Here is a 14,811-nt window from a genome sequence, read left to right on the forward strand (position 1 = left end):
AACTTTAGCTGTTTACTTTGCTTACTGCATACTCTATCTAAACTATAAACTTATATAGGCTATATAGTGTATTTTATATGCATGTATAAAAATGCATAACGTCTGAAGTTTATCAAAGTTTTTGACACTTTCTCTCACGATGTGTGCAATATATATATATATATATATATTATACCTATCGCGTGAATGTGTAATCGCTGTTATATTATGCGTATGTATTGTTTGGGAGAAATTAAGTAGTTCCCAAAGTTTATTCCCTTACATCTATTATAATCATGATAGTATTTTTGAGGAATTTTCTTCAGTATTTAGTACAGTTTTAGGATGTTATAAACATGGTAACACATACATTATAGTGTACCTACAGCAGGTACGAAGATGGTCGGAGACTCAGAGGGCGAGCTTGATTTTTAATAATCATTGAGTGCGTGAGTCTGAGTGTGACATTCGAATAATGGATTGTACTTTGTGAGGTGCGGTCGCATATGCGCATATTATATACCTATAATAATATAAATTAATATTAATAATAAAAATCACATAAAGTATTCGTTTTCATTGTACTTATATAGTCATGTATATTAGTATACATTTATCTGCAGTATATACGGTCTGTGGTGTGACTGAGTCACTGTCCGAGAAAAGTCTATAATATTCGCGTTTTTACAAAAATTTTTATTTCTTTGCCATTGTATAGGTACTGCAAGTTGCAATGCAGATGTGCGGTGCGTATAATAGTTACTTTGCATTATCATTTGAATATAATAATAAAATAATTACTTCATAACCTGTGCGTAATTTATATGTATTATAATATAATGCGAATGGTCGTTTATCGCGTCAAAAACACTAACATAAAAGGGGGGACTCGATCCGATCCCACCTGTTGAGTTGTGGCGTTACCATAGACGAATAATTAATATAATATGGACTGCGCGTCCCCTACACCCAGCTATGTATATAGGTTGTAAAGAGCCAATTTTGTTAGAAAGAGATAATTAATACCTGTGCATATGATGGAACCTAAAGTGTATGCTATGTATTTATCTATTTCTAAAAATATTGGCCCTCGGGCCTCTCTCTCTGTTATATCAGTCCATTTTTTTATAGCCTACCTATATAGGTCTATATGTGACGTGTACATAATATATATGGCTGCTACGTAGGAGGGGGAGGGGGTTCAGCACTTTAATAACCGAACTAAAAAATTTAAAATATTTCATCTAAGCTGACTAAAGTTTGAAATGATTGACTAGACAAAATAAAAATAAAATTGTTTTTTTATTACAAATTATTTTTATGAAATAAAATATTTTTAACTATACATATTAATTATCTGTGAATATTTTAAGTTTCATATTAGTATAAGAACTAAAAAAGCGCTTACTTAATCTGGTGAATTATCAGTATTGTGACAACTGAGTAATTATTAATTTTCAAGTTCTCCCCTACAGGATTGAAAAATCCTGTGTACGCCACTGAATGTATAATAGACATTATAGGAATGTAGCGATTTTAATATAATAATAGCCATAACAAAAACGTCCGAAACTTTCGCGATGGATAAGTATTGCTCGCGGTGGGTGGGGCAAGGACGGGCCTCGCGCAACACCGCACGGCGCGCGTGTGTCATCCTCGCCGCGGAGCTGAGACCGCAGTCGCGTGCCATATTATATCCATCGTGTACGCCCGACAGACGCGTGTCTTATCATATCATATGATAGCGATCGATATTGCATTTTGTATTATATTCTAACAGGTAGTACATAATCGTATCATAACATAACAGTGCGATTGTCCGACCGTCGCCTGGCCAACACACACTCTGCCAACTTGGCCAGCCCTATGCGCGCCGAAGAAACATCCGCACACACAAACCACAATAATATTTGAAATTATATATTATATTCGCACTCTGGAGTCTGGACTGCGCTGCAAGTACGACCCAGGGAAAGCGATCCCTGTCAGTGATTGTCGTTTACCTGTAATTAGTATCGATCGTCCGGTTAGTACTTATAGTGTATTAATAATATATATTACAGAGGGAGGAACCTATATATATATATAATATACTGTAATATATCCACCTGCAACTGCAGAGTTCTGCGCAGCGTAAGTACCCATGTTTTAAAATATATACCTACTTGTTGATACGCGCGTATATGTTATAATATTATTATCACCTCCGTGATGATTGCTGTGCGAGATATTATAATATTACTATATAGATCTAGGATTTCTATGCGCTTTGCATTATTGTTTTCCAAAGCTGGCCACGCAATGCTCGTTTTATAACGTATAACGTTTGAATATTTTGCATTTTTTAGGGCATGTACACCAAAAACTGGGGTATTAAAATTTATTTTAAATTTTTTACTTTAAAAAGTAACTTTGTAACGCGCGGTGTTAACAATTATAGGTTTTAACCTAATCAAATATTATTAATTACGTGATTTTTCAAACGAATCCACATGCTGTAAAATTCGAGATTTCGAGTAACTATAGAAAATGAAATGGGAATAGGTAATTATTTTTTTCAGATTAAAAGTCTACGTAACAAAGACGTGCAGTCTTGCAAAACTTTTTTAAATTTAATGACAAAACATTTTTAGTTCAAAACTTAGAAAAAAAAAAAAATATTAAGTTCATTTTATAGATACATTATTTCGAAATTTAAGGGCATAAAAGGATTTTTAGGTAGGGCATTCCCCAGCCCTAATAACAGTTCTATACATTTATCCATCAATATATTATTTAATATTGTACAGGCCTCCGATATTAATAGAGGATAAGTGTCCGATTTATCTATTTTCATTTTGTCGGTATAGGTACCGTGTGAACCATACGTGTTTTGTTGTAGGTGGGTTAGGTGAGGCTGCATATAAGTTCTATATTATTATGTGTTTCACTATAATATAATCGATGAACCTAATAGTTTTACCTATATATAATATTAATATGATCTGTCCCAATAAACGCATAATGTACAAATATTGTAGGTACCTAAATATTGTATAATAGCTAATATCACAGATTCAATCGTCTATAGAATGGAGGCATGTAGCCATAGAGGTATAGCCGGTATAGGTATACCCACATAGTAATATTATGTATTAGTATATAAGTATTATGTATTAATATAGATATATAATATATACTAATTTTATTATATCGAGTATCTTAGATCTCTTAATATTATTATATGAATCTACATACACTGCAATGAATGTATAGGTACCTATATAATATTATGTTTTAAAGCTTAAATGATTTAATCTTTACGATCTGTTTCATTTGCCTAACATAATATACACTTTTAGGTACGTTACTATTTTAAATAGCAGTGAAATTTAAATTTAAAAACGAAACGTTTAAATTCGTTAAGAAATAATAGTACTGCCTAATTATTTTAAGCACCTTTATATGTGTTACAAGGTCACTTTTTATCATTTGAACATTTTTGATATCCTTATCAGCTAATTTTCATAAAGAAACAATAAAAAATAGACTTCGGGAATAATGATGTAGGTAGGGGCCTATACAAAATAGCATGAAAACATCAAATGGCAAATGAATAGCAATTATTTCACCGTGTATCTTGGGAAATATGACATTTTTAATTATTTTGAGGAAAATAAATGATTAGTCACTGAAAACCAAAAGTGGGAAATAGTATGTTTTTAAACGCTTAAAATTTAGTTACCAGCTAGGTATATTTTGTAATTGTAATTGGGGTGTCAATTTAATGAGAATCTTAAACGCACGATAAGTAGGTACCGAATGTAGATTTATCAGTGACGTATTTAGAATAATCGAATGTAGGGTATAGCTAGGAAGTCCACACAAAATGTAAACCACTAATAAATATAAACTTGACAACATATAATATATTTTATATAAGTTTCGTGCATTATTGAAGTACAATTTATTCACAATCTAAGTAAATACAAAGTACTACCTGTATGTTATTTACTGATACTCACAAGTAGTCTAAATACTATATAGTTTATATTGGTAGATGATAATATGATATCACTAATTGTTAGAATTTTATTAATGTAATACGCATCAACACGACGAATGGGGAGGGGTCGTCTGAGTTAATCAATACGCCTTAGATATTTTTCACAATAATAATAATATAATATGTTATACTATACTACTAAAGTTTATCTATAAAAGAATAAAAAAATAAGAAAATATATGATTTTTTTCCCTTTTGTACCTATAGGTAATATTATATTATACGTGTTTCAACGTTTCGTTAATCGTCAACGGTAGAAATGTTAGGTATATCTACTTCAGTTTCAGTACTTGTGCATAAAATTATCATCTATTCCAGTTTAATGAGCAGGATAAAATGTATATTAAATTATGTTATACGCACAAGTAAACGATAGGTATCTACTTAAATTTTATTACCGCACGTAGTATATAACTTTCGCTTACTAAGTTACGCATTCGAAAATACGTCGAAACATTTACTCCGCTAGAACGGTTTAAACAACTCCAACTCTATAATATCACTAAACCCATATATTATCATCTATTAAATGTCCAGTCTTCCTAAATTTAAACCGAGAACAAATCGTTCTACGTGAACGCAGAATTGAATTACGAATAACCATAGACAAATAGCACAATATTATATTATACGGATAATTTAATTGACGTCCACTCTACAGTACTGTTATTAAAACATTGTCTATATGTTTATATGTTTTGGGTTTAAAACATTATTTATAAAGATTGATAATGAGTCGAGTGCAATCACACTAATATACACTCCAAAGATGTAACCAATAATGGGTATAGATAGGTTACCAGCTATATAGTATTTGTATGTGACATTTAAATCGAATATGTAGATTAAATGTACCTAATATATATTAATATAATATATATGTATATTAGTATAATATAATATAATATAATATATATATATTACCATATTTATATTTATATATTAATATATAAATGTATAAGAATTATTATTATATATACCTGCTGATTGTAAGTCACAACGCGTACTGTTTTAATTGACTTGTTTTAGATCGACTATGATTAATGTTACATATATATATATATATATATTATGTATTTTATAAATCGAGTGAATTGGATATATATATATAAAATGTGTCACATTATATAATATATATAACATACATATATTTATTTTTATTTATTAACAGATATTTTATGTACCTATTGTACCTATACTTTTTAATGCCATTTTTGAAATTCATATTTTTCTTTTGAGGATTGATAATATTTTTAAGTTAAACTTGTATAGGCGTAGGTACTTACACATTTTTCATTTTAAATGATTTTGTGCAGAAAAAGCTATACCTTAAATTTACAAATAAGTATAATAAAATTATTATGTGCATAATTTCGTACGTATTCTCTAAACATAAAATTCTAAATAATTCACAGTTAAAAGTTTTACTAAATTTCATCAAAACTAAATAATTTGAAATAGCAGTATTAAATAGAAAACTAGAAACAATAACTAAGGTTATAGGAAGTTAAATTTGTTTTAATTGAACAATATATTATAATGGAGTTAGGTGTACGCGTATGCACTATGCAATTTATGTTATGTAGGTAGGTATGTACTATAATATAAAGGTAGAAGCCAGTAGGTACCACCTAATTGAGTGACATTAAAATTTATTTTGAATAGTTTCGTTACAGTGCATTTTAAACGTACATAATAGCCGACGATAAAATAGATTTTATTTTACAATATCTACTGCGAGTGTGTTTACTAACAAAATGGAATCAATTACAATACTTTTTTTTTCTCTGTTTATGTTGCGTTTATAAATTACAGGTTGTGATGAAATGAGTTTGGTGGTAAATTCAAGGTCAGAACATGTCCGTTTGCGATTGCTGGGCCAGTTTCAAGTTTTCTCAAATTGTAAGTAAAACGAACAATAAAAGTATAAAAATTAAAAACAATATTGTATTATAATAGTGACAAAGTCCTTATAATATAGGCATTATACGTACGTACATATGTAACATGTGAAATAATTATTTAATTATACAATATATTGGCAAACAACCTTCATGAAAATACGGGCTGTGGGAAAATGTCCAAGGTTATGATTTTTTCTTCGTATTGCGTACGAAAAGTCTCTTAAAGATATATATTTGACAAAACGTGTAAATTGCTAAGACGAATATATTTCTTTATATATGACGCATTAAGCTAAGGCTTACTTATTAGTTATTATATTATAGTCGTTAGGTATTAAATTTGTTTTTTTTTTTATTGCGACTTACGAAGTACAAATTATAATATTATTAATAATATTCCACTTTTCTAATCTTTATTTACTATCAGACTGGTTGTAATTTTTTTTTTTTATATTAAATTTAAATAACTTATAAGCGGTGCACGAGAAAATAATATGATATAAATATTAACAAGGAACTAATGAATTTAAGTTAAATAATCAATTAAATCACACATGCATTTTAGTAAGTAAGGTTATTCTTGAAAGTGGTTTCTATTTAGTACTTCCACTGGTACTGAAACGTACATGTGCACTATAGTACTATACTACTATACAACAGTTACTCACTAAACAGTACAGCTGATATCTACTATATCAGACTGATTGTTACTCATTGGCAGGTACCAATAATGTATTGACATTGGACATAATATGGTCTATTTGTATACTTAATCAGTTACTCGTATCAAACATTTTAAGTTGGCTAATTATTTTTATTTCATTTATTTGCATTTTAAGTCATCCGCTGACATTTACATTTTTTAACCCGCGATTTTTTCTCTAAATTTGTTATAATCCTATAATTTATGAACTATCACCGAACTAACAGCTTGAAAAAAATTACTAACCAAAATCGAAACCCTAAGCCCCCCCCCCCCCAGTTTAAATATACTTTTATTTTATATTTACCTAATGGTTTGTTTTTACACAAGTCTTATAAGACTCGTTTTATGGTTTAGAAACAAATCGTAGGTAGTAGCAGGTTGTAGGTATACTCAAGAGTTGATTAATACAAATATTGGAAAATCTTGGGGGTGGAATGATACGTTTGCCCCCCGCAAAAATGTTAGGAGGAAAGTGCCCCTCTCCCGCAATTACCCCATTGATACCTTTATTAAATAAAAAAACACAAATATCTAAATTAAATTGTCGGTTGTCAACTATATATATTACATTGATAAATAACAGAAATCTACGTAGGAGCCTTTATATAACTCGTTCATCTATTGATTTGATATAAAAATTATTATTGGTTGAGATGTCATACGTTATAATATACACATATATAACTTGCATACATACCTATAATATAAGCGCCACAAATTGCGTAAAGCGTAAACTGATACCTACTTTTTTTACGTTTCAAGTTACTTATTTACTGAGCACAATATGTAGGTAATAAACATATGTGTATCGAATTTCTTTTTGTTTGTGGTAAATAAGAAATATGTTTTTTATATACCGCGTAGATACTTGGTATATATAAATATTCGCACAATATAATATAAAACATCATAATATACTTTTTTCGAATGCGTAGAACCTACCTATATATTGCTACATCAGAATGTTGGTCTCAAATACAAAATTATTATTATATAGGGATTAGAGAATTTCAAATATTTGCTCTTCTGGTTTTCTACATAATATCGCTGGGCGGCAGTAATTTATATATATACCGTTTTCGAATTGCATATTAAAGTTTAAAGCACTCGGCACACATATTACAATTTATACGAGTGCATGACCGGTATATTATGTCTGTGATAAGCTATTCTTTACCGTAATATAATATTATATAGCGATCATTATTGTTTATGCAATTGTGCCTTGCGGTCGTCTGCAAATGAAACGGAAAACCAGTTGAAAATTTAATTAAAAATCCAATGGGAAATATTATTGAAGTGGGTATATAATATGTATTAGATTATACGGTGTATCACTGTGTATACACATATCGTAATCACATTTAACTGTACCTATATATTATGGTATGCGATTTATGTCATTAACGCAATACAGCAGAAATATACTTTTATCGACGAACGATTGGTTTTTCGGGGCGGTCAATTTACAGATTATTTTATATTTTTTGCGGAATCAAAATTAAATTACATAGGTAACTTATATTTCGTTAAATTATATTTCATACATTATACTCATATAGTAAAAACTAAAAAGTAGAATAATTTTTAATATTTTGGAAAAGTGTAACGGATAATGGATCGCCGGAAATTACTAGATTTTTTTTGTGCATGTATGCATAATATATTACCCATATAATGGCTAGTATATTATATTGTTGACAATTTGGCAGTAGAAATTATTATTTAGTGGCCACTAACCATTGAGTAATAAAAATATAAATCTACCGGTAAATTATATCAATACAATTATAGTAATATAGTATATACCTACTAAGAATAATCACAGTTGATCTAGGCACAAGCGACCAAAAAATAAAACTTATCGTGACGAATTTTGACAGAATTGAAATAATAACAACGCTATGAATATAGCGAAGTTTAAGTTAATGAATACTAGCTAATTAATACTATGTAAAATAATAAACATGGCTCAAACTATAATTAAATAATACTTTATGGTAAGTAATTAATGTTATTATTATTTTACTTATATATAAAATCGTCATGATTCCTCTTGGCTCTGAATGATGTTTAACAAAAATAAAAATAATTTTTACCCAGCGCTTTACATAATATCGTGTTCTATGATTTATGTTTGCTTATATAAGTATAATTTAAATTTTTTTTTTTTAAATCGGGGTCGATAATATTTATTCCCGGACCGAATAATTTAATTACTTAAAAACAATATGCGTAGGTATACTATATACCAGCTGTATGGCTGTGGTATATGTACCGGCAACCTTATACCGGTATGAATACACCATACGCATATAAACTGGTATAGGTATAAACTACAAATGGTACAATTAAACGATTATAATATTTTGTTGGTTATTACTTATTAGTAATTATTGAAGTAAAACCATAAATCTGTGTCGTCAGAATATAGGTGCTAATTATTTTGTACAGTAGTAGTTACCCATATAGGTTTATGTAGAAGTAATTTTATTTTATTTCAGTAAAAGAAGATCTCTTCATTCTCAAGGTCTTGGCCCCTGGGAAAAAATATAAAGGTTATGTATACAATATTGTACCTAAATGTGCTTTACTCAATGTCGTCTACAAAATTGGTACAAAAAGAATAATATTGCGGTACTCTCACGTGTGAATAAAGAGATCTATGTATTTAGGTACCTAAATAAGATACGTAAATACCTATTATGTTCTTTTGTATAATATGTATCATAATATTATACTTAACCTAGTGTACATACTAGTTCAAAATGATAATTGAACTCTGTAACAATTATTAAAACTGAAGGATAAAATGGTCGACTACACCACTATTTCACCATGTATTATATCGACCTACATAAGAACTAACGACGCGTGTTGGGGTACTCATCTATCGATAGATTTACTAACGACTTGAAAACGAATCTTGTGCGCTTAACGATCGTGTACGCGCGTATACCCGCAGGTATATATATATTTTTTATATCATAGTTGTATAAGTACCTAGTGTTACTTATTGAGTTGAATGTTCGAAGATTCACACTACTAACAGAATTTGGTTTTGTGCAGAATAAATCGCTTAGACTCCGGGAAAATTGATAAAAATAATTGTTGAGGTATTGAAAATATTATATTGTTTGGTCGATATATCGTGGTGGTGGGAGATATATAATAAATAATAAATAATTACTTGAATGCTATTGTTTAATGTTTAATATTGTTTTTTCATTATGCATCGGCGTAAAAGTTAAAATATATTGAATTTTAATGGGGCATAATGGAAAGCATACCGCAGTGGCAGCGTAAACAATTTTTATTAATAGGAGAAAAAAATGTTCAACCCACCAACCCTTGAAAATCTAAAATACTGATACTGAAATATAGTTACACCCGAAATTCTTTCGGTGGTACTTGAAACTGCCCATTACACTCATTACAGTACCCAACTTGCAGGTATAATAAACTTACAAAAGAAGACATTTATCAATGAACTTAAGTTTCTGTAGGTACCTATACCCATATAATATTATATAGAATATAGATATATGTAATTTATACTCGTAATAATTTGAACTCAACTGTGGATAAATAATTTATTTTTTGATTTATTAATTAGTAATAAATATAGGCATAATTATAGGCAGGTACGTTTAACTGTTTAAGACTGTTTATATATTATATCTACTACGAAGAATGAATTTTTCACAGTTGTATATCTCCACGACGATAACGATTACCTATTAAAACAAATTAGTTAACGAGACCTCACCTTTTAAAAAGGTGTTCCGTACCTATTTTGTGTGTATAATACTAATAAGCAATTGTAATTATTGTGTAAGCAAGGCGATGTCTATTAAATCAAAACATGTTTATTCGTAATAAAAACATTAAAATAGAAAGAAATAATGCGCAGTTGGGAATGAGTATCTTTAATGGCCAATATAGGTACCTGACCACTTGTATGATACATTAATACGACTGAGAATTGTTTGGCTTATGCCCTATAATGATTGACCATTTTGTAGTTTATGTGTTAATATTTTCTGGTTTTTGTATTTCATGGCATGTGCAGTCTTACACTGTACATAGACTACATATTATGTAGTTGTCTACTTGTCTGCCTATCTATTGTATACCTATGCGCATATTATTCTTTATGTAGTAACTATATACAATTATAGTACAATGGTAAATTATACGACTTATTAGTTATTATTACACCAGGCACCGGGTCATTCATGATACATCTATGTATAACACAAGTATACTTGTGTAGGTAAGTTCATGACTCATGAGACAAATCTGACTATTATAGGTATACTCTAATTTAAAGCTACTAAACAGCAAACATATTATTCCAATACCTATACGGATTATGCTTAATGAGTGAAACATTCACAGCACATAATTGTATGTCTATAAATTAAGTAAAGCTTTATGAGAAAAAAACTCAATTTAACCGATTATCCGTGATTAGGTATCTGTAGAGTTTTTCGACAAGAAGAGTTTTGCATTCATTTTGCTGTCATAAATTACTAATTAATATTTGGTTTACCTTTTTGGTTTTTTGTACATTGATAACATCGTGATGATTTTGTTGTTGTTGTTGTTGCAGATTTTGTGTTTGAGCTGTCTACTCTATAAGAGATGGTCGGACGCAGAAGCCACTAGGCTGTTTTATTTCTTCGAGAAGTCGTCCAGGGAGTGGCCGTTGCTGAACAACATCACCAGGAACGGGGCCGGATCTCTGTTCGCGGACGTGACTTTCGGCGGTTACATAATAATATGCGTGGCGCTGTACATAGCGTACTTGATGGGAGAGCTCAAGAACAGCAAGAAAACTGTGAGTCCACCACCTGACCGTTTTTATACACGTATAATAAGTGGTGAATTTAATCCAGTAAAAACTTTAAAAATGCATTTAAAATCTCGAAAACTGCAGTACATAGAATGCACTATAAAACCCCGTAAAATGCAATAAAAAATCAAAATTAAAAACGATAAAAGTCTTCAGAAAAATCTTTCATGTCGTGATAAGAAAAAAGCTATATTTTTAATTATTTTTATTCGTTTACAATAAGACGTATAAGACAAAAATTAAAAAATAATTCATAAAATGCGTGTAAAAGGTTTAACCAACGGGAATTGTTAAAAACTATCGAAACTAATAAAAAATAAAAATTTAAAGGCTAAACAAGACCTACAAATTCGAAATCGTCATAAAATGCTAAATAAAAGATTTATAATTGAATTCGTTACTCCTTAATTCAAACTTTATTTAAAGTCTAAGAAAGCTATATTTTACGCAATCATTTAAAAATTATCTATGCATTTTCCTACATAATTTGCGCAGCTCTATATACTTTTAATTTATAAGTTTAGCTCCATTATCCAATGGTCAAATTTCCAAAACGTATAATATATTCTATGTTTATACTATATAGCCATATAGGTGTAGATGAGGTTAGATTAAATACCACTAATCACTATAAGTTAGGTATTCTAATTTATATTTACCTTACCAGCTTACCACTCTACACTCATCTTGACGATCATAGTTTTAACCAACAACAAAAATTAACTACTAACTTGTCAGTCTAAAAAATGTCGACCTGAATAACTCCACCCCCTTCAAATCACCCAACTAATTATCAAACATTTACATCGCAATATTGTAAAAATAATAATATAATTATGTTCTGCAGGAATCGTTTCTGTTGGTCATCGGTGCGGCGCTGTTCATCGCCGTTGGCTGTCTGGTGTTGACAGCCGTGGACAGCGTGCCCGGGAACCTGATTGTCAACGCGCTCGTGCTGGGCACCCTGTCCATAGTGACAGGCATGGTGTTCGTGTTGGACACGTGTCTGTCGAACAGGCGGAACGATAAGGAGTCGCACCTGTTGCCGAAGAACACTCGGTACGGCGACATTGCGCGCACTAGGGCCGCCGTCGACGGTGCAATGCATGCCAACGGGACGAACGGAGTGCACGCAAACGGGACGAACGGAGTGCACGCAAACGGGACGAACGGAGTGCACGCAAACGGCATGAACGGAGTGCACGCAAACGGCATGAACGGCGTGCACGTCAATGGGATAAACGGCGTGCTGAAGCGGGAGACGGCAGTGGAGAACAAGCAGAAAAACGGCTTGCTTCGGACGGCCGCCAACGGTCGGACGGTGGAGACAAAGAACGAGAGCGTTCAGACGACCACGAGCAGGGATCGTGGACGACCGGACGAAGATGGCGACGACGTCGACGGGGTGTCCGCACATCAGTACGGTCGTAGGTATTTGGACGACCGCGGGTTCGACGTGAGTCACGGACATAGACACACCGAGTGGTACGACACGGACATGGACCTGCCAAAGATGAAGAAACTCGAAATCAACGTGCCGGCCGAGGAGTCTCCGGATTACCGTCGCAGGTATAAATGATAACCTATACTTACTTATTCGGGCTGAAGTGAAACTGATAATGAAATTTAGGGTTTAAATTGTGACTGTTTTTTACAACGTCTTATTGTTATTATTAATTAACATATTATTATTGGTGTGCGCGATTCAAGTCGTACCGTTAGAAATTCAAGTCGATAGTCTTGATGATGATTTCTGTACTCCAGAAATCAGAAGGACGTAAGCACCGCAAAAATTACTTTTTCTTAGGGGTTTTAAATAGGCAATTTTAGGACATTTTAATAAATAAATAACAATAATACTGGAGCTAACTGGGGGCTGGAGTGTGATTAATTTTCGGTCGAAAACATAGCTCACTACTTCAATCACTACGCCCAATATAATGTTCCGATATTAATTTTGAAAGCAAATTTGAATTTGTCACTAAATTATCTATGCTTTGACACAATTTCATTTTTCTGATTTTTATTTTTTTTTTACTTAGAAATTTATTTAAAAAAAGAGTAAAAATAGAACATATTCATAATTCAAATTTAAATACATTGATATAGAATATGAAAAATGTACGACAGTTATAGTAAATTTAGAGGAGAATTCAAATCTGCTTTCAAAATTAAAATCGGAACATCCCACTGAGCGTAGTGATTGAAGTCAGAGGTAGTATTTTTGAAAAAAAATGTTTGTCGTTTTATAAAGCAATATATTATGGTGACATGTGCATGCGCGTAGGTAAAATTACAGACGTACATCCCGGTCACTATGATGCTCCTATTAAACGTGATCGGTACTACGAATTACAGAACTAATGTTCATTTACTTTCAACACATACACAAGACCCAGATAAACAGAAATATAAAATTCCTAGTTATTACTCCTTAGAATTGATTACGCTCCAGCCCCCTTAATAATAAACTGTTCTTACAAGCTGAAGTCATCCTACTCGCCCGTGTCGTTATAAATAAAAAACATTTTTGGTCAGATACTCAGATTTATACAGCTAAATTTCTGATTAGTGAATCTTTTTTTTTTTTATTATCGGTGAATTAACTTTAATTTTAAACTTAATGCAATCAAACGAAAAATTAAAAATTAACAAGTTTCATAAATTAATTTGTTATCATAATTTATTTATGCTAAATTTTTATTTAAAAAGTCATTTTTGGTTTTAGATTTGTAAACGTTAAGAGCGGTATTAAACTACAATCACCAAGCATTACTAGCACTGTGCACAATCAACAGGAAAGTCCGAAGGAAGAAAATGAGCATGAAGTGAAAAATGCCAGAGTACCGTATGTTTTTTCAGAAAAAAAGAGACCAACTAGACCTACTGATCTACCCTTGAAATCACCTGTGGAGAGAGTGAATGATTCATTACAAAAATCGGTTAAAAGTCGATTTTACTTTGGGGCGAACACTGAAGAGCCTAAATCGCCAAATGATCCTGGCTACGTGCTGCACACTGTATCCAGGTGGGAAGAACAACCTGCAGCAGCCGTGCCACAAAATGGATACAAGAACTTTAAAAGAAGTCAAGTATAGGTAATCTATGTAAATAAACTGTGTTAATTATTATATAAATTTCAACAATAATAATATAATAATTTGTAGACTAGACTATACAGTATGCAATACAAATTATAATTTTAAAAATTTTCTTTCAGGATCTTTGGGAGAATTTTCTTCTTCAAGTACGTGTTGGGTTGGATCAAATGATTCCTTATCGTATTCTTTAGTACCCAAAATATTTGTACCTTTAATTC

The 14,811-nt window shown here is 31.1% G+C and overlaps 2 protein-coding genes across 6 annotated transcripts in view; one reads left to right on the top strand and one right to left on the bottom strand.

The window, feature by feature from the left end:
• The window catches only part of LOC100571649, a 19,293-nt gene extending 4,482 nt beyond the window's left edge, over positions 1–14,811 (top strand). For 2 of the 5 annotated variants that reach the window (XM_003245632.4, XM_008186565.3), the window contains exons 2-6: positions 5,840–5,926; positions 11,250–11,477; positions 12,340–13,061; positions 14,221–14,590; positions 14,713–14,811. In XM_003245632.4, the coding sequence (XP_003245680.1) occupies positions 5,882–5,926; positions 11,250–11,477; positions 12,340–13,061; positions 14,221–14,590 (1,365 nt within the window). In that variant the 5' untranslated portion in view covers positions 5,840–5,881 and the 3' untranslated portion in view covers positions 14,713–14,811. Of the gene's footprint in view, positions 1–1,653; positions 2,113–5,839; positions 5,927–11,249; positions 11,478–12,339; positions 13,062–14,220; positions 14,600–14,712 lie in introns of those variants that run through there. The other 3 variants (XM_016805833.2, XM_003245631.4, XM_008186563.3) reach the window with 3 other exon arrangements.
• LOC100161194 (uncharacterized) overlaps positions 14,590–14,811 on the bottom strand; it is a gene marked incomplete at its 5' end in the record, with an annotated part of 23,466 nt that continues 23,244 nt past the window's right edge. The window contains 1 exon segment of the mRNA NM_001293478.1: positions 14,590–14,809. Coding sequence (NP_001280407.1) covers positions 14,687–14,809 — 123 coding nt within the window.

The sequence above is a fragment of the Acyrthosiphon pisum genome, chromosome A1, assembly GCF_005508785.2.
Source record: "Acyrthosiphon pisum isolate AL4f chromosome A1, pea_aphid_22Mar2018_4r6ur, whole genome shotgun sequence".
Lineage (NCBI taxonomy): Eukaryota > Metazoa > Arthropoda > Insecta > Hemiptera > Aphididae > Acyrthosiphon > Acyrthosiphon pisum.